General features: G+C 43.3%; 1 protein-coding gene across 2 annotated transcripts in view; it reads right to left on the minus strand.

Moving 5' to 3' along the window:
* The window catches only part of STARD13 (StAR related lipid transfer domain containing 13), a 500497-nt gene that overhangs the window by 50810 nt on the left and 428341 nt on the right, over window positions 1-21346 (minus strand). For both annotated transcript variants that reach the window (XM_077810186.1, XM_077810194.1), the window contains 2 exons: window positions 5858-5929; window positions 3426-3507 (listed from right to left, as the gene is read on the minus strand). In XM_077810186.1, the coding sequence (XP_077666312.1) occupies window positions 3426-3507; window positions 5858-5929 (154 nt within the window). The remainder of the gene's footprint in view (window positions 1-3425; window positions 3508-5857; window positions 5930-21346) is intronic.

Raw genomic sequence — 21346 nt, forward strand, 5'->3', positions numbered from 1 at the left:
AAGGCAGCAGGACCACAGACTGCCGCTACAGCCCCTGAGTAACCAACCGCCCTCCTCCCCAAGTTCCATAACCTCCTCACCCCAACGCCCAAGAACGTGTTGGGGGGGCCTCCAGCCACTCCACCCCAGAGGATTGCCCAAGAAACAGAAGGCTGGCATTCAATAAGTTTTAAAGTTTTAAACTTTTAAAGTGCTGTGTGGCCTTGTCCTTCCCTCCTCTACCACCCCTCCTGGTGCTTCTCTCCTCCACCACCCCTCCTGGGCTACCTTGGTAGTTATCCCCCTATTTGTGTGATGAGTTAATAAGGAATGCATGAATGTGAAGCAACAATGACTTTATTGCCTCTGCAAGCGGTGATCGAAGGGAGGAGGGGAGGATGGTTAGGGTACAGGGAAATAGAGTGAACCAAGGGGCGGGGGGCTTCATCAAGGAGAAACAAACAGAAGTTTCACACCGTAGCCTGGCCAGTCATGAAACTGGTCTTCAAAGCTTCTCTGATGTGCACCACGCCCTCTTGTGCTCTTCTAACCACCCTGGTGTCTGGCTGTGCATAACCAGCAGCCAGGCGATTTGCCTCAACCTCCCACCCCGCCATAAACATCTCCCCCTTACTCTCACAGATATTGTGGAGCACACAGCAAGCAGTAAATAACAGTAGGAATATTGGTTTCGCTGAGGTCTAACTGAGTCAGTAAACTGCGCCAGTGAGCTTTTAAAAGTCCAAATGCACAGTCTACCACCATTCTGCACTTGCTCAGCCTGTAGTTGAACAGCTCCTGACTACTGTCCAGGCTGCCTGTGTATAGCTTCATGAGCCATGGCATTAAGGGGTAGGCTGGATCCCCAAGGATAACTATAGGCATTTCAACATCCCCAACAGTTATTTTCTGGTCTGGGAATAAAGTCCCTTCCTGCAGCTTTTGAAATAGACTAGAGTTCCTGAAGATGCGAGCGTCATGTACCTTTCCCGGCCATCCCACGTTGATGTTGGTGAAACGTCCCTTGTGATCCACCAGTGCTTGCAGCACTATTGAAAAGTACCCCTTGCAGTTTATGTACTCGCCGGCTTGGTGCTCCGGTGCCAAGATAGGGATATGGGTTCCGTCTATGGCCCCACCACAGTTAGGGAATCCCATTGCAGCAAACCCATCCACTATGACCTGCACATTTCCCAGGGTCACTACCCTTGATATCAGCAGATCTTTGATTGCATTGGCTACTTGCATCACAGCAGCCCCCACAGTAGATTTGCCCACTCCAAATTGATTCCCGACTGACCGGTAGCTGTCTGGCGTTGCAAGCTTCCACAGGGCTATTGCCACTCGCTTCTCAACTGTGAGGGCTGCTCTCATCTTGGAATTCTTGCACCTCAGGGCAACGGAAAGCAAGTCACAAAGTTCCATGAAAGTGCCCTTATGCATGCAAAAGTTTAGCAGCCACTGGGAATCGTCCCAGACCTGCAACACTGTGCAGTCCCACCAGTCTGTGTTTGTTTCCCGGGCCCAGAATCGGCGTTCCACCACATGAACCTGCCCCATTAGCACCATGATGCCCACATTGCCAGGGCCCGTGCTTTGAGAGAAGTCTGTGTCCATGGCCTCATCACTCACGTCACCGCGCTGACGTCGCCTACTCGCCTGGTATCGCTTTGCCAGGTTCTGGTGCTGCATATACTGCTGGATAATGCGTGTGGTGTTTAATGTGCTTCTAATTGCCAAAGTGATCTGAGCAGGCTCCATGCTTGCCGTGGTATGGCTTCTGCATAGAAAAAAGGCGCGGAACGATTGTCTGCCGTTTCCCTGATGGAGGGAGGGGTGACTGACGACATGGCTTACAGGAATTAAAATCAACAAAGGGGTGGCTTTGCGAGAAACTGAATGGCCCCCTCAAGGATAGAACTCAAAACTGGGTTTAGCAGGCCGTTGATTTCACAGGGGGAGGGAGGGAGGAGAAAATGAATACAAAACAAATCTGGTCTATTTCTTGTTTTGAGCCACTTCATCTATCTTTATACATCTTGCTGGCAGCAGACTGTGCAGTACGACTGCTAGCCATCGTCATCTCCTGGGTGCTCGGCAGAAGATGGCGCAGTATGACTACTGGCCATCGTCTTCTGCTAGCTGCAGATTAAAAGACAGCGCACTGCCGGTAGGACTGAATCGCCACGAGACGAAACAAGGGAAATGACCTGGCTGAGTCACTCCCATGTTTGCCCAGGCGCCTGATTAAAAGAGCACCCAGGACTACGTCGACAACGGCTACCAGTCATACTGCACTGTCTGTTGCCAAAAGGCAATAAACTGCTGCTGTGTAGCAATGCAGTACCGCGTCTGCCAGCACCCAGGTGACATACGGTGATGGTTAGCTGAGAGGGCTCCATGCTTGCCATGGTATGGAGTCTGCAGAGGTAACTCAAGAAAAAAGGCGCAAAACGATTGTCTGCCCTTGCTTTCACGGAGGGAAGGAGGGAACGGGGGCCTGACGATATGTACCCAGAACCATCCGCGACAATGTTTTAGCCCCATCAGGCACTGGGATTTCTACCCATAATTCAAATGGGCGGCAGAGACTGCGGGAACTTTGGGATAGCCACCCACAGTGCAACGCTCTGGAAGTCGACGGTTGCCTCGGTACTGTGGACACACTCCACCGACTACACGCACTTAGAGCATTTGTGTGGGGACACACATAATCAACTGTATAAAAACGCTTTATACAAAACTGACTTCTATAAATTTGACCTAATTTCGTAGAGTAGACATACCCTTAGAGAGAAAGAGATTAATGAGTCTGCTCATATGGCTCATATGGCTTTTAGCTCATGCAGCAGAGGCTCATGCATTTAGCTCCAGAGGTCCCAGGTTCGATCCTACCGCTGATGACCAGGGTCTGTTGGTGTTACACTAGCACAATGGGGTCCTGGTCACTGACTAGGGCTCCTAGGTGCTGCAGTACTACAATTAAATAACAACAGGGAGCCAACAGCAGCATAGCAGCACGCGAGCCATCCTTGCTGTCAGAGGGAAGAAGGTTCTGGGCAATGGGGTTTCTGCTGGTTTGTAGTAGTCAGGGGCAGAGTTACCCATGTGTTACTCACACACAGATCCCTAATTTATGCTGGGTTTGCTGGCACTGTTCTTTCCAAAAAGCAGCCAGCCTCACTCCAGTTGATGAGATGGGCTGATAGATTTGGGCCCTTTTTAAATCTTGTGAATTTTCAGAAAGCAAACTGGCCCCTGCTGTAGGATTTTTTGGGAGAGAAATGAATCCAGGTTTCTAGCATTTATTTTGGAAAAACTACAGATTATGCCCATTTAATTGACAAGGACAAACAAACATCTCTTAGGCTAGGCCACTACTTTCAAAACAAAAATCCACAAACGTTCTTAAGATACCAAAAAAAGAAACAGTGGATGTTATTTACCTGCAAAGGGGTTCTACAAGGTCCTTGTCGAGAAAGTCATGATCTTTCTTTACAGATGCAATGTCAATAGGAAACTGGGAATCTGTAAAAAGGAGACGTAGCATTAAACCAACTACGTTTTATTCAAATGGAAACAGTTTGTTTCAAAGATGCACTGCATGTGTTTTATCAGCAGAAATGGTGTATCGCTTATTTAACTTGGCCTTCGTTATTTCCCTGTATGACATCCAGAGCTAGTTTGGTCACTTCACATTATTTTATTTTTTATATTAAAAGGGGAGTTGACGGTTCTGTGAACCACAGAGAGCAATATGTTTGGCTCTGGCTATAAGAAAATATTAGATGCTTAGAGTTTCTACCTGATCACTATCCCCCCAAAATGAGATCTGAGCATTACCACAACACTTTCATCATCTACATGGGCAGTAGGCCATCCACTTCCATCCTAGCGAGTTAGTGAAATATTTGCTAGACAGACTTTACCATGCAGTAAAAATGGCTTGATTATTTTGTTAGCACACACAATAACAAAGAGTTTAAACAAAGGGTAACTCAAGCAACACGAGAAGTGAGCTGACCATACTAGTCACCTCAAATATTAGTCTGAAATTTAAAAACAAGACGGAAATGCTGGAAACTGAGAATTGTAATGAAAAGTGACTTGGGTGCACACAGATTACTGTGTCTTGCATGGTGACAGGTTTCAGAGTGGCAGCCGTGTTAGCCTGTATTAGCAAAAAGAACGAGGAGTACTTCTGGCACCTTAGAGACTAACGAATTTATTTGAGCATAAGCTTTCGTGAGCTAAAACCCACTTCATTGGATACATGCAGTGGAAAATACAGTAGGAAGATACATATACACACACAGAGAACATGAAAAAATGGGTGTTGCCATAAACACTACAACGAGAGTGATCAATTAAGTTGAGCTGTTATCAGCAGGAGAAAAAAAACATTGCTGGCACATGATGGCATATATCACATTGGTAGATGTGCAGGTGAATGAGTCTCTGATAGTGTGGCTGATGTGATTAGGTCCTATGATGGTGTCCCCGAATAGATATGTTCATAGGACATAATCACATCAGTTACACTATCAGAGGCTCTTTCACCTGCACATCTACCAATGTGATAGATGCCATCATGTGCCAACAATGCCCCTCTGCCATGTACATTGGCCAAACAGAACAGTCTCTACGTAAAAGAATAAATGGACACAAATCAGACATCAAGAATTATAACATTCAAAAACCAGTTGGGGAACACTTCAATCTCCCTGGTCACATGATTACAGACCTAAAAGTCGCAATATTACAAGAAAAAAACTTCAGAAACAGACTCCAACGAGAGACTGCTGAATTGGAATTAATTTGCAAACTGGACACTGTTAAATCAGGCTTGAATAAAGACTGGGAGTGGATGTGTCATTACACAAAGTAAAACTATTTCCCCATGTTTAATTTCCCCCCCTACAGTTCCTCACACATTCTTGTCAACTGCTGGAAATGGCCCACCTTGATTATCACGACAAAAGGTTGGGGTTTTTTTGATTATCACTACAAAAGGTTATTTTTCCTCTCCTGCTGGTAACAGCTAACCTTACCTGATCACTCTCGTTACAGTGTATATGGTAACACCCATTGTTTCATGTTCTCTGTGTATATAAAATCTCCCTACTGTATTTTCCACTGCATGCATCCGATGAAGTGAGTTGTAGCTCATGAAAGCTTATGCTCAAATAAATTTGTTCGTCTCTAAGGTGCCACAAGTACTCCTTTTCTTTTTGTATATTTTGTGTTTTCTTTTCCATAACAATTATTTTTCTTTCTTGGATTTCTGAGTGTCCCATCTCCCATCAGTGTGTTAAAAGAACTGAGCTCTGAATCTTCAGCCTCCTTGTCTCTCCTTTCCTCCCTTGTTCCTCCCAATTCACTCATTATGATAAGTCTAACTAGAAGTTATGTCTAAATTTAGGCTGTGATCCGCAAGCAGCTCTGTGCACGTGAAGGGATTTGTCTGAGCAGAGTAATTTGCAGAAGCAGGACATTGGATACATTATTGTGAATGCCAAGCATTTAACATCATGAGTCGGGCCCCCAAAATCATCAGCTGGTCTTAAAAATTAATCAGTGTTCTTTTTATTTACATCCTGGTTTTTGAACTTTGGGGCTCATTCAGGCCACATTTTCAAGCTTTTCTCTGCAAACATGAGGGCTAGAAACGTACTTTAAAAAAAATGAAAGCTGAGATTTTCACATATTCACATGACTCCAGGAGCTGGCACTCTAAGAAAAAACACAAAATATTGCGAGATTCAGGATACAAATCAAAACAGTTGGCAACGCTGTAGATGTAAACATTTTAGACCAGGTCTGTGTCTGCTGAGATGCCCAATACACTTTAGAAGGAATAGAAATAATAACAACATACCCTCATAGAGCTGAGCATATTGTGGAAATCCAGCAGCTCGTAACCAGTCACACGCTTCTTTTGCTTCGATTTCTGAAGAGTAAGAGAAAGGAGAATAGGTTCATCCTTGATCCACACTGTGCTGTTTTGCATCAGGAGTTATTTTAATTACAAGGAAGAAACAAGAGGATTTAATGTTCCTTTTGAGTGCCTATAACACTTTTAAATTTAACTGTTATTAAATTTAACTGTTATTATTACGTGGCATCAAACAAACAGATGTCTAGGAAACATACCCACAACACTTTGGAGATTTCAAGCACAATGGGCCAAATCATCACTCTTAGATCAATACTAGAGACGACTGTCTCCACCCAGAGGACTGATAAGCTCTGTGGCATTGTTTCCAGTTCTCCACTGGGACCCTACAGAGGGCGCTTTGCATGCTCAGGGGTTGGGGAGGAGAGATTGGGCAGGCTGGAAGTCGGGCCAGAGGGAACACACAGCATCCCTCCTCTGGCCCCACATACCTTACCAAGGAAAGGAAACGCAGACTCGGGAGTATTTCCTTTTCCATGGAGCTCTCCAGGAGTCCTGAGAGCCACTGCAGGCTCTGGCAGCACAGCTCCAATACAGACATGCTGTCAGGGAGCCACACCAGGGACCAGAGCCCGAGCAGAGGAATAGCGATGGCCTCTTCCTCTTCACAGGGTTGGCCGTCATACCCAGGGGATCATCTGCCAGGTTTGTGGGCAGGTCCTACTCTCTTGTGGGGGGAGGGAGGGGAGAGGAAGCAGAACCCTGCCCACCTGGTCAGACAACCTGGGCCCCCTTCCAGAGCGTTTAGTGTGGGAGGGGCTGATCTGTTCTGTATGAGTGCTAAGTAGCAATGAAAAATTAAAGTCTTAATACAAAAATATAATATCAACTATAGGACCCTCTTTTCAGGCAAAGAACCAATAAAGGCCTGCAACCATACGATGCAAATATTCCCACCAAGCCTGGGGGGACTACCCGTGTGTGGAAATATGTACAGGATAAGGGCCCCAAAGGACAGGCAAGCATATCCAGTGCTTTTGCAAAATCTGGATGCATGTTGGCTCCAGGGAGTAGATTTCTATGCCTGTCGCCATATAACTTGAGAGTGCAAACACCAGGGTTTGGCACGTGCAGATTTTGTAGATACAATTTAAGCAGCCAGGATAGAAAATCTGGCCCCCACAATGTCTATTAAAGACAACAGAGGTGGTTGGACTGGAAAAAGAAAAAAAACAAAAACAGACTCTGCTGCTCTTCTGAATGTCCTACCATGAATGCTAAAACCAGGTGTAAATCTGTTTCATACTGAAGTGCATAGTTTCCATCTTGCAAACAGTGGGCCAAATTCACCCCTGGTTTAACTCTGGTCAAAGCAATTGAATCTGGCCTACTGAAGCTCATTGAACAGCCTGCTTGGGAAAACGTGTATATTTGAATATACAGTACAGTATGTGACCCAGACACCCTTTTGCTCCTCTGAATACTGACTCACACCAGTAGTTGTTACAGAAATATCAATTCAGGATAAAAGGCCTGCTTGTTGAAAGCACAATTTCCCAAATATAATTGGATGGTCAATAACAGATCTGCAATGTACAGGATCATCAGCAGTGCTGCAACCAGTGGTGAGCTGGAGCCGGTTCGCACCGGTTTGCTAGAATCGGTTGTTAAATTTAGAAGCCCTTTTAGAACCGGTTGTTCCACGAGGGACAACCGGTTCTAAAAGGGCTTCTAAATTTAACCGGCCAAAACTGGCGCCTTAGGCGCCGACTCCATCCAAGGGGAAAATTTGGTGGGTGCAGAGCACCCACCGGCAGCTCCCCGCCCCACCCCAGCTCTCCTCGGCTCCGCCTCTGCCTCCTCTCCTGAACGCGCCGTCCCACTCTGCTTCTCCGCCCCCCACCCCCAGGCTTCCTGCGAACCAGCTGTTCACGCAGGAAGCTGGGGCAGGCTGAGAAGCAAGCGGCGGCTTCCCGCTCAGGCCCAGGGAGGCGGAGGTGAGCTCGGGCTGGGGGGCGCGAGGAGGACCACCTGCGCCACAGCAGGGAACCCGGGGAAGGAGGCACGCAGGGCAACCGCTCCCTGCCCCAGCTCACCTCCGCCACCCTCGGCCTGAGTGGGAAGCCGCGGCCTGCTTCTCAGCCCTCCCCCCTCCTGGCTTCCCGTCTAACAGCTGATTCGCGGGAAGCCGGGGTGGGAGGCGGAGAAGCAGAGCGGGGCGGTGTGTTCAGGGGAGGAGGCGGAGCGGAGGTGAGGTGAGCTGGGGCCAGGCGCAGGATGGGGAGCTGCCGGTGGGTGCTCTGCACCCATCAAATTTTCCCCGTGGGTGCTCCAGCCCCAGAGCACCCAGGGAGTCGGCGCCTAAGATGCCACTTTTGATGTGATCAGTGGGGGAGCGGCCGCCCCCCCTGCTCCCCACCTAGCTACGCTCCCCCGCCCCTAGGAGCCAGAGGGACCTGCTGGATGCTTCCTGGGTGCTGCCCCAGGTAAGGACCGCCGGGACTCCCCACCTTGCTCCCCGGCAGGTGCCTCTGGCTCTTAGGGGTGGGGTGGGCACCCACTACAGTGGCCCACAAGACTCTCCTGCCCAGTTCTGGGGGCAGTCAGGGGACAGGGGAGGGGGGTGGATGGAGCAGGGGTCCTGGGGGGGCATCATGGAACGCGGGGGGGTTGGATGGGGCAGGAGTCAAGGGGGGCAGGGTAGGGCAACGACCCTCTCGTGGGGTGAGGAGGGAACCCGTTGTTAAGATTTTGGCAGCTCATCACTGCCTGCAACTGATTCTCTGCCTGGTCATTTTACTTCATTTGCTTTGACATTAATTCATGTCACAGCCCCCTAACCCCCAAAAGCTTTTGCGAGTACACTGAGTTCATACAACTATTCAAAAGAACATAAAACAAGGCTCTTTTTGCTGCACATCTGCATGCTGAAAGTGCACTCTCTCTATTATGTTCCAGTGTGACAGAATATTTTCGTTCAGTATTTGGAAAAAAGACAAGGGCTGTTACTTTCTTGGTCTGTTAAATACAGTTTCATGAAACACAAATTAATTGATCCTCTTGGAAAATATATTTCACAACTCACAACAGCTGCGTAGTCAAGTTTCATCTGCACTGGAAGAACAACAAGAAGAAACTGTGTGTAATGGAGAAATCTGCAGCTAGTGTCCCTATGGGCTTCTCAGATTTCAATCTGTTTTTGAGTTTCTACTCCAAGTGTGGTCTGCCAGGAATTTTCTTGTGGCCCAAGTGAAGGTCATGTGGTCTAAAGCAGAGATGGATGAATGTCTGCAAGGTATAACTAATATAGTGAATTTTGCCTTTCTTTCTCTTTGCAAATTGTTTACATGCAGATTGCAATTTTCTTGAATGCATCCATTACCCAGAAAGATTGGCAGAACCATTTCTTGGTCTCTTGCTCCTTGGTGAGCAGCTTGGTGCAAGTATTCCAAATATAGTCTGCGTGGACGATCATCTAGGACACAGTGGGCTGTGAATTTCGATGCAGCACTGAAGAAGGGTTGCATAAACCGCACCACCCCAGGAGCAGCCCTGGGGAGAAACTAGAACTCAGACAGCCTCTGCAATTCCTCCGCTGCTTTTCTCTTGCCTTGGGCAGGGAAGAGGTGATAATTTGGTGGTGGCTGGACCCAGCCCAGCAGCATATTATGACACTGTTCAAACTGGCTCATTTGCACCGGCCAGTGTTGCTGAGGATTCACCATTCCCTGTTCCTCCTAGCCACCCCCATTATCTGCTCCAGGGATATGTAAGCAGGCATGCAGCACCTGCTTACTCCTCTGCAGAGGCCGAGGGGGAGTCCTTATTCCCCTCCCTCCCCCTGGATGAATATGTAGTCCAATATATCATCTATCCCCTAGTACAGCCCAGTTCCACCACTGGATTAATATAATGGTTAGAATAAGCTCCCTTGTGAAAATGCTCTGAGACAGCAGGTTTAACATTCATTTTCCATGAATATTCTTTAATATTTGCTTAAAATTTCCTAGTTCTGTTAATTTATTGGCTCTAATATTAGTGAAGACTCCTCTGGGAAGGGGCGAGCAGAGAGCTACAATGAATTCCTTAAAAATGTCAACGGAAATTTATAGAAACAATGTTTTGCAGCATTGGCCCAGCTCTATTCCCACATCCAGCCTCTGATCTATTGACTAGCGCAGGTGTGAGACCCAGATTGCAGCAGCTGTGCTATATTCAAAAGGCAGAGAGGATCAAAGCCAGACAGGAAAAAGACAAAGGAACCCTGGGACCTTGCATAGCAGTAAGAATAAATCAGATACCCAACAGAAATTAAAGGCTGGAAATAGGGTGGTGTGTTTCCTTGGAAACAAAGCCAGAAGTTTTCCCGTTTTTGTAATAAATTCTTTCCAGAATGTAGATTTCTCTGTAAGAAAAGCTACTTGTAAGAGGCTGGCAGGTGCTACGAAGGAGAGAGAGGGCAATTCTGCTGAGTTATGCGAGGCCAGGGGAGTTTCATTAGCTCGAATGCCCAGTATAAAAGGTTTTGCACATCCCTTGCTTGGAAAGGAAGAACTAAGGCAGGAGGGCTTGCAGGGGACACGCTTAGAAACAACCAGCCAGCAACGAGGAAGCTTAGGCTATGGTTTATATTTGGTTATTCCCAGATTGAGAATAAAGGGAACTCCAGGAGTTTTGAACGCACGCACATATGTGTGCTGTGATGGGGGGAGGGGAACTCTGCTCATTTACTCGACTCTATATTCTGCAGAGAATCCATTAATAACATGCTTTGCAGCTTTCCACACAAGCGTGTCTTTGACCAGGCACTGAGTAAGTGAAATAGTTAATAACAATGAATAATATAATAAATTAGCCACAAACAGTGACGAATGTAAATATGTAGCTAATGTTATTTTTCAAAAGAACTGAACTTGAAATAATCATGCAAATTGACAGGAAACAAGTTTCGCTAAGTTCGTATGTTGACAGAAAAGGGAATTCTGTCACTAAGTGTTCAGCCCCGGGAATTACACCTGTTCTGTGGAATAACAGAGGAGTTTATCTCCAGCTATGACAGTGAAAGCTTCTTTGTGCTGTCCCACCAGTATGCCTCTGTTCTGCTCTAGGAGGTCTGACTCTAGGAAGAGAGGATAGATCACTCTTCAGGTCCATCAATCCTAGGCTTCTTTACTGAGTGCCATCAATCAAAAGGGCCACCAAACAGCTATCCGATGGGAACTACTTTTGGTAGTTTGACACTGTAGTATCAACCAATGCTACAAGGAACAGCTGACATACAGGTGAAAGACTTCTCCTATCACAACCCTCCATGACACCTAGGCACCAGTCATTACATTTGAATTTCTCTGCTCTTTAAAACAAACAAAACTAACCCCCCCAGACTGCTCCTCCTTTGAGTGAAAGTGAGCAGGAGAGCTCCCGAATCCCTCTCCTGGAGAACAGTACCCTCTCATGAAAAGATAACCCGAATTAATTCATTTTTCTGCGAGGGACTTCTGAACAGTGCTGCATCATAGACCATTAATATTGCTTACCAAGGTCTCGCTACTTCATTCCCTTCTCTCAACATTTTTATTCACTTTCCTCTTTTCTATCCTCCACCTCTGTCTCTTCCGCTTCTCCACTTTCTCCTCAATTCCTACTACAACTTTTATTTAACCTTGCGGTACTCACTGAAGCAACCCACCAAACTGCAATAATGAACAGGAGCAATAACGGGGTACATAATCACCTTGCCTAGTGTGTTATTGACACACTTTTGCTTGTGCTTGATAAAATTTATGGTTCCAGTAGGCTAAATTGATTTTCATTTCTTTGCCATCACCATCACTCATGCTCATTTACTTTCTTAACATTTAAAAAAACAACAACATACCTTACCCATTATATTTGACCTCGTTTAAATCTAATTTTAATGGATTTAAAGCATGTTATTTAGCAACTTTTAACATTTTAAATCAAGTTTTTAGACAGGAGCCAGTTTTTCCATGAATAACTGTAAGAGAATCCCTTTGGCAGTTACACGCAGGCTTCATGGAAAGAACAGGCCTTCCCTTAACATCCCAAACTTGGAAATAAAGTAGTAAGTTAGTTACAGCGCATAGGTATTTCTGCTTGCTAAGTCTGATGCAATGTCATGCATTCAACACATTTAATTCTTGGTCCTGAGTTCTCATGCCTTTGGCTGAGAAACAACCATGGCACTGCAGAAGCAATTCATTCAATAGCGACACCTCCAGTTTATTCAGGAGTAGCAACTGATATGTTTAAAATGGAGGCCACTCAATTGTCTAAAGCACTCTTCTGAGATGTGGGAGACCCCTATTGAGATCCTGTCTTCTCCTCAATCAGAGAAGGGAAATTGACTAGTCACTGGGCTAACAGTTATAAGGTGGGTGCTCTTCTCGCCCAGATTTTGAATGGCACCTGACCAGGTATGCAGCCTCTGCACTCATATACTTGATTGGGCCTCACACCTGTGTTAGGGAGAGGAGTGCCTATCTTCCCCGGTTTGTGATTCACTCTGGACCTCTGGTGGGAGATAGGTGTCCAGATGCCCAGAGGGAGGCAGCAGAGCTCATGCTCAGCGACAGAAATTTAGGCGCTGAGAGAACTTTTACCCTGAAAATTTAAGCACCAAGTGAGTTTAGCTGCCTAGAGGGTTCAGTGGGAGTTTTGTGAATCTCAGTGGAGCCAAAACTAGGATTTAGTCACCTAAACACAGATTTAGGCACTTAAGTACATTGTGAATCCAGGCGTCCGTTCCTCACAATCTTTAATGTATTTATCCTCCCAACATGACTGTGAAGTAACGAAGTATTATTATCCCTATTTTACAGGACAAATGGGGCACAGAGGGCCAGGTTTTCAGTTATTGAGGTACCTAAAGATTCACATAGATGCTTAGAGGGATTCTAATAGCACCTAAACAGGTTAGGTACCTATCTCCCATTTAAATCAATTGGGGATGACCACCCAGGCCCCTATTCTCAAAGGTAGCGAGGTGCCTAACTCCAATTTAACTCAAGTGCCATCTGAGCCAAATGACTTGCCCCAGTTCATGCAGGATGTCTGTGGCACAACACAGACTTGAACCCAGGTCTCCTAAATGCTGGAATAGCACCCTATCCTCTAGCCCACCCTCCTTCCCATCACATAGGTGTTGATTGTGGAAAAATAAAAAGATCCTCAGGATTCCCTTATAGGAAAGCCCCATACAACTTAATAAAGAATGTTACATTTTCTATGGAATGTTTAAACTATGCTATAGAATTCTATGACAGGGATATACTTCTTTAAATTCTATCTATAAGATTTTTTTAAATTCTACACAAAGGATATCATTCTCTATTAAATTACTTAAGTTTTTACAGTCATTTCCATAGAACCCTAATGGTTTATCCCTATTAAATTCTATTCTACAAGGCTTTCCCATAAGGCTTCCAACAATAATTCAGTGGTAACTGGGTGATGAACCTGTAAAATTACCATTTACAGTACAATTCTAGTACAAATAAAACAAAACATAAGCATAGATTGAAATGTATATGGTTTTACTACACCATAGTGCCCACTCTTCTTTACATCCAGATAAGAAGGTTTTCAAAGGCAGAATTGTATTCAACTGATTTTATATTGGGGGGAGGGATAGCTCAGTGGTTTGAGCATTGGCCTGCTAAACCCAGGGTTGTGAGTGCAATCCTTGAGGGGGCCGTTTAGGGATCTGGGGAAAAATTGGGGATTGGTCCTGCTTTGAGCAGGGGGTTGGACTAGATGACCTCCTGAGGTTCCTTCCAACCCTGATATTCTATGATTCTGTATTCTGTTGTATAATTACTGTTAGAACCAAGGTTATGCTTTGCAAGTGGGGAACAAATAAAGCTGTCAAAGCATGATTTTAATAGATCATAAATGCTTTCTGCAGAATATTGTGCTGCCAGTAATAGTACAATAAAATAAGGCTTTTTAAATTACTGATGCTGAAAATAATTTAAATGTCACTATAAAAATCCTTTCAAGCTTAAGAACAGTGTCAACAATTCTTTGCTTTGTAGGCCTTCACATTTGTCAGAAATGGGCAACAAGAATGATTATGGATATGGAAAAAAACTTCAATATTATGTGAGACTGAAAAAAATTGAGGCTGTTTACCTTAGAGAAGAGACAAAAAAGAGGACCATGATACAAGTAGGCAAAATAATGAATGATATAGAGAAGTAGAGTGGGAAATTCTATTCACTCTGCCTCAGAACACAAGGACAAGGGGCTATTAAGCGAAAGTGAGAAGTGTCAAAGTCAAACTGATAAAAGGAAATACTTTTTCACACAGTGCACAATTAGCCTGTAGAACTCATTGCCACAGTACAGACATTCATGGATTCCAAGGCCAGAAGGGACCCTTGTGATCATCATTGAGCTGAAGAGCTGAGTGGGGTTTAAAAAAAGAAAAGTTGTATATTATATGGATAAGAAAACTGTCCAGAGTTAATAGGGAATGTAGAAAAAAACATCAAGCATTTTGGAAGGGATATAAACTCATGCTTCAGGGTATAAGACAACCTCTAGTAATTGGAGGGGGGATGTGGCGATTTGGGAATCTATACACATTTATTAATTCTGGTTGATCTCGTGAAGTGGGTATTATGAAATGGCTGTGTCATTGAATGCCTATGTAAATGTGGAATCTACCTTTGCTGACTAGACCTGCAGCAAGTACACAGCAAACTGCAGATAATGGGGTGTACTTATCTATGGACTACTTGTTCACTGTTATGCTCCGTGGGTTTGCTCAGCAGGGACAAGGTACTTCTGCCTCTTACTTGAAGACAGGGGGAAGAAGAGAGAGTGGGAAATTATCCAAACACAGAACAAGAGAAACCAGGTGACCACCCACTGGGTTACAGAAGGATTCTCAGAGGGGACTTAGAGAGTGACACCCATGAAGTTATGGGCAAGAACAGAATCATATGCTTTTCAGCTTTCCACACAAGCGTGTCTTTGACCAGGCACTGAATAAGTGAAATACTTAATAACAATGAATGATATAATAAATTAGCCACAAACAGTGACGAATGTAAATATGTAGCTAACATTATGACACCATGTTTTTTAGCACATGAAACAAAATGTGCACTAGAACAGTAGGTACTAACTCCAGCCCACGGAATGCTCTGAAGTGGTGAAGAAACTGAGGCAGGGAAATAGCTGTTATTTTGTACGATATGTACTTCCTTGGGCTTTATCTGTTAAGCATAGAACAGCAATTGTGTAAGACTTCTGAGCAAAGTGCCTCTATGTGTTATATGGCTCACAACTGCCACATTCCTCCTGAAAGAGTAAAACTGTAGCCCAGAAGTTTACACCTGTGGTAGGATTCTGGGAGAGGTTGTATTTAAGAAATGCAGGAGTCTGAAGGGTCAGCACTAAGCCCAGAGGCTAGGCAGCTGGATAGAAGGTTCCAGCACCTAGGAGGGGGTGTTATATGAAAGGTCTGAACCCCAAGAGTGTTCCTAGAGATACGAAGATTGGGGCAGTGACTGGATTCTGTTCAGGTTCAGGGAGGCTTAAAACATGCAGGGATCCAGAAGATTGGCCTCCCCTCACAGTAATTTGGTGGACAGCCAAGAGCGGGAACTCAGCTAGGAGCTGTAATGGGACTAGGGGGAAATTTTTTCCAGGCAGGTTATCCTATACCAAGCTGTGCAATTAATGGATTTTTCAGACAAGTAAAAAAAATTGTTTTGGGTCAAACTGAAAACAATTAAAAAAAATATTTTAGCAAATCAAAAAGTAACAAATAAATTTGGTTTCGAACAAAACATTTTGTTTCAACAAAATTGAAATGTTTCATTTTGATTTTGACCATTTAAAATATTTTGATTGTTTTTAAACTAAAAATAAAATGGAAATTTTGAAAGAAAGAGTAGTTTCAAACCAAAAATATCAAAAAGTTTTGATTTTTTCATATTTGTTTTTACCAAAACAATTTGGTGAAATTGACATGAATTTGCTAAATGTTTCAGTGTCAACAAATCTGCATTTTCCTGCAAAAATGTTTCACACAACAAAACTTTCCCAGCACTAACTATACCTATATCTATATATGCACAGACACATATATATAGATATAGATAAACACACACACTCAAGCTGATACTTCCCACTACTGGAGACAGGACTGCATGGCCCATTCGTCTGACCCAGTGTGACAATTCCTTTGTTTCCCATAATAGGCCATGCAGAATTTGCTTAAAGGGGACACACTTGTGTCCAGCGTTCGTTTGTTTTTTGTTTTTGTTTGCTTGTTTTTACCATGCTCTCATCTAGACCTTCTCGGACCTAGATCATGGTTAGATAGTAGTAAAATATGCCTGTATGGGATCTACCCTAGTGCTGTTACTATTGTTAAAACTGATGGGGCTTCATGAATGAATGATAATGCAAGAGCGGGAGAATTGCTAACACTCCTGTAGGAAAGGCTTTTGTGCACGTTACTCCACTGCACTCTGAGACTGCTGGCTAAAGACAACTGTTAGAAGAGCAACTGTTAGAAGCCGTATGGAAGTGAGACACAATCAAAGACCTCAAAAACACTAAATTACCTGAAGGCCTCCCAACTAAGTGGAAATATCATCCCCATCAAGCATCAGTCATTGTCTTCAAGTACCTTTAGGTCTAAATTGGTTGCCTAGGAGACTTCCTTATTATGCAGATTCCCCAGCTAGATGAAAAATCCCTGTGTTGAGATATATAGTAAATGGATATGGGAGGGGATTTTCAAAGGAATCTAAAGGAATTAGGCACTTAAATCCCACTGAAATTGAACAGGATTTTGGCAATGAACTCTGCTAGGCGTCTTTGAAAGTCTCAGCCCATAATATGCAGTGACAAGAAAACAGTTTACAAAGCACAGTGATCTCCAAAGTCAGGTCAGATAACTCTGTTTTATCTAAATTACGTGGTTTAGTAAGAGGTTAGAAACAAGGGGATTCAGATCCACCTTTATACATCCCTCATCTTAGATATATTGGAATTGGAAAAGGTTTAGAAAAGGGCAACAAAAATGATTAGGGGTATGGAATGGCTTCCTTTTCAAGAGAGACTAATAAGACTGGAACTTTTCAGCTTGGAAAAGAGACGACTAAGGGGGGATATGATAGAGGTCTATAAAATCATGACTGGTATGGAGAAAGTAAATAAGGAAGTATTATTTACTCCTTCTCATAACACAAGAACTAGGGGTCACTAAATGAATTAAAAGACAGCAGGTTTAAAACAAACAAAAGGAAGTATTTCTTCACACAACGCACAGTCAATCATGGAACTCTTTGCCAGAGGATGCTGTGAAGGCCAAGACTATAACAGGATTCAAAAAAGAACTAGATAAGTTCATGGAGGATTAGTCCATCAATGGCTATAAGCCAGGATGGGCAGGGATAGTGTCCCTAGCCTGTTTGCCAGAAGCTGGGAATGGGCAACGGGGAATGGATCACTTGATGATTACCTGTTCTGTTCATTCCCTCTGGGGCACCTGGCATTGGCCACTGTCGGAAGATAGGATACTGGGTAGATGGACCTTTGGTCTGACCCAGTATGGCCATTCTTATGTTCTTAACTTTCGAATTACCCAGGGAAGAAGTGTGTAATTTAAATTCTTATCACCATATTAATTACTGCCTGATTATACACATCATTGGTCTGTAGATATGCAAATTACTTGTAGGCAATCAGATATGTCAGAGAAATGCTTTATCCATATGAGGTGGTCTTCACACTGTGAATTTATATTAAATGTCAAGAACTCAGATAATATTTTAGATTACAGTCTGAGGAATTCATAAACAAAATCAAAAGGAGTACCTGTGGCACCTTAGAGACTAACAAATTTATTTGAGCATAAGCTTTCGTGAGCTACAGCATCCGATGAAGTGAGCTGTAGCTCATGAAAGCTTATGCTCAAATAAATTTGTTAGTCTCTAAGGTGCCACAAATACTCCTTTTCTTTTTGTGGATACAGACTAACACAGCTGCTATTCTGAAACATAAACAAAATCAGTTGTTTATCATAAATTAATATTCAATTAATTAATTTTGTCTAGTGTCAAGTAAGATGGAAGGTACTTTACAGTATAAGAAAAAGATACACTAAACGGCACTTAAGGAAGAACTACAATATGTAAGCCAGAGGGACAGATCTTCAGCTGGTGTGAATTTAACATGCGGTGCTGAGTTCTCAGCCGGTGTAATCAGCGTCACCCCACTGAAGTCGATGGAACTATGCCGATTAACACCAGCTGAGTATCTGGCATTGTATATTAGGGTTCAGTATTCCTTTATTAGCCATTATTTTTAAAAAGCCTATCATCAATAAGCAATCCAGCCACCTTAGATTCTGAAAGACATCCCTGGTACGAAAGCAGCCACATGATTTCTCTCTGATTCGGACTCACTATACTGTCTACAGGAGCTGTCATTATCACCATTAAATTATATCTACAGTATTAACATTTCATCATGCCCCAAGACTGTTAGTGGAGAATAATTTATAAAAACCTAAATTAACATAATTAGGGAACATCTGCTTAATTTAAATGACTGCCTTTTTCTTAGTTTCTGAGAGGATTAAACATCAAACACACACCAGTGTTTAACAGTTGTGTTTCAGCTGTTATTTACTGTACTTGTATTACTAATCAGAACTGCCAGAGTATCTTCTCATCAATACATAAAGAAATGAAAAACCAATAACACTAAGATTAAACTTAAATATTAAATGGAAAAAAACACCCAATAAAGCTATAAGCCTGATCCAACACCCATAGAAGTTATGGGAGTTCTTTTACGAGCATCAGAGCCCATGTTAATGTAATAGTAAGGGGGTGGCTCCACTACGGGTGCTACAGTGTCATAGCTATGGCACTGCGGCTGGGCCACTGCAGTGCCATCGTGTGGACAATTGCTACAGAGACAGAAGGAGTGGTTTCCATTGCTGTAGTAAATCCACCTGTCTGAGAGGTGCTAGCTAGGTCGGTGGAAGTGGTGTCTGCACCGTAGCTCAGTTGGTTTAACTACATCTCTCAGGGGTGTCAATTTTTCATACCTATGTGCAAAATAGCTAGGTCAAGCTAAGTTTTAGATGTAGACTAGGCCTAAAGCTACACAGGTAAGCCCTACAAAGTCAAGAAATGCCTAAGTTACAACTGAGCACACAACCTTAATTGCCTTGTGTGTATAAGATAAAGAACCATTCTGTTTTTGCCTGGGATTGTGTTATTGGAGATATAGTGTGTAGTCATGTAATTAATGGCTGTCAACTAAATTCTGCCCTCTTTTCTGTTTGTGCGACCCCATTCTAGTCAGTGGAGTCACACTACAGTAAGTTTGAGAATAATTTAGTCCACAGCCTTTAATTATGTGACCCTATTTCATTACTAATATAATTCCAGGCAAAATCTTAGATTCCTTTCATTTTAATTTGAGGTTAACTATCACTAATACCAAAAAATTCTCCCTCTTCCACACCAAACAACAAAAAACCCAGCCTTAAGAGTGTGTTGTTCAAGATGTTGGAAAGCTTCGAAAAATCCAAATTGAGGTTGTTTTATTAACCCTTCCAAAATAACTCAATTAAGTTACCAAAGGAACTTTGACACTGACCTGATACAACTATGCTGTGAACTAGAAACTCAGAGACAACCTTAGCCATCCACCACATCACTTCATCTCAGTATTGACCACAGACCTTACTCTTAATTATGAGTAGATTTTAAAAACTACCTATTAAGATAAAAAAGATGAGCTTTAGGGCCAGATTTTTAAAGTTATTTAGGTGCTTATTTGTGTCTGTATGTGCCTAAATACCATTAAAAACCTGGCCCTTGGACTCTAACATAGGATGACGAAGGGAAGTCAGAGTTGGGTTACAAGATTTGGAGTACTAGATATATTCTACACTGTTCTGAAACTATATATCTAAATGCTGACCCAACAAGTGAGGACTAAGACTAGGGTACAAAACAGAATATCATCATTAGTCAATTGAAACTCAGGAGCTAGAAGTTTAAATTAGAAAATTTCTAGCATTTGTCTTCACATAAATCAGTTTTGTTTGCTCAGTTGTTTTTGTCATGGAAATTGAAGTTTGATACAACAGCTGCTTACACAGAAATACATATGAACAGTGAATACTCAGACTAATATGATTGCCACACATAGGCTGTGCATAAACTTTCACCCATCCATGCTATTTGCAAATGGGGAACAGACTAGTCAGCTACCATAGTTATAGCTATTATGGTTTTAGCATTTTGGCTAAAGGTTCTAGTCTCCTTTCCATACTCATGTGCAGATACTTTTAAAGGCAACCAGTGCGGGTTATAGGCTCCTATAAAGATGAGAACAGACTCCTAAATCTCTAACTTTTATATAAATTCAGGGTTTCCCACTTGCACCTCATTTAGATCCATTCATAGCCACTAAAACACCAATAGAGTAACTGTGCCCTGTATGCCTTTGCTAAATTCAGAAAAATTGTGAGTATCTGTTACACTGACACTTCTCATTTCTCAGCCTTGTTACACCAAGGCAACACATGGAAGCCAGATTCATAGGAACTCTTTAATTACTTGCCAGTAATCACTGCCAGCAATAAAGCAGAATTAGCAAAGAACTAATTCTCTCACCACCCAGGAACAGAACACTTGGTAACTGTTATTTTTTAACTATGAGCAGAAAAGAAATAAATTGCTTTTGTGCCAAAACACCATGGACAAGCTCACTTTAAAGTTAGGTGTTGCAATCATCGCTCCATACAGCTGGATCCTCCCTTCAGCAATGTGCATGTATTACCACCGGGGAAGACATCAGGAAGGATGGAGATCTGCCAGTGGCTGCCCCCTGAAGGTGCAGTAAACTGATTCTGTGGGCTCAACAGGAGGGGAAGTAGAAATAGGAAGACACAAAGATCCTATTTTCATGCAAGTATCTCTAGCAGTATAATGTGAGGGAAAGGGATACAGACCCTGGTACGTTTAGTTTGCTTGCTCACACCCAATATAATCTCACGGCCTGTTAGGGAGTGATGGGAAATCAGTTTCATAGTCTCAGTCTTTCTCCCAAAGGATAAATGTCTCAGTCATGGGCAGTGCCAGTACAATGGGCACCTTTGGTGGTAGTCCCAGCAGAGCTAAGCACTGAATAGACTTTCTCTTGCCTAAAAGTGTTCCCTGCATGTAAAGGTTGAGGTATGTTGGCAGAACAGCCAGCAGAAGCTTGCATTGACACTGCCCTTGCAAGTACTTCTGTTGTGTATAATTAGAGCACTTACATTTCCAGGGCTGCGCACATCTTAAACAATCAGATATTCCCCATAAAATATTTTAAAAACAATTAAAAGGCAATGAAAATAAGAGATAAATAGAATTGAAAATATGCCACTCTGGGCAAAGTGTCCCTATCAGAGCTTACGGA

The sequence above is a fragment of the Eretmochelys imbricata genome, chromosome 1 (genome assembly GCF_965152235.1).
Source record: "Eretmochelys imbricata isolate rEreImb1 chromosome 1, rEreImb1.hap1, whole genome shotgun sequence".
Lineage (NCBI taxonomy): Eukaryota > Metazoa > Chordata > Testudines > Cheloniidae > Eretmochelys > Eretmochelys imbricata.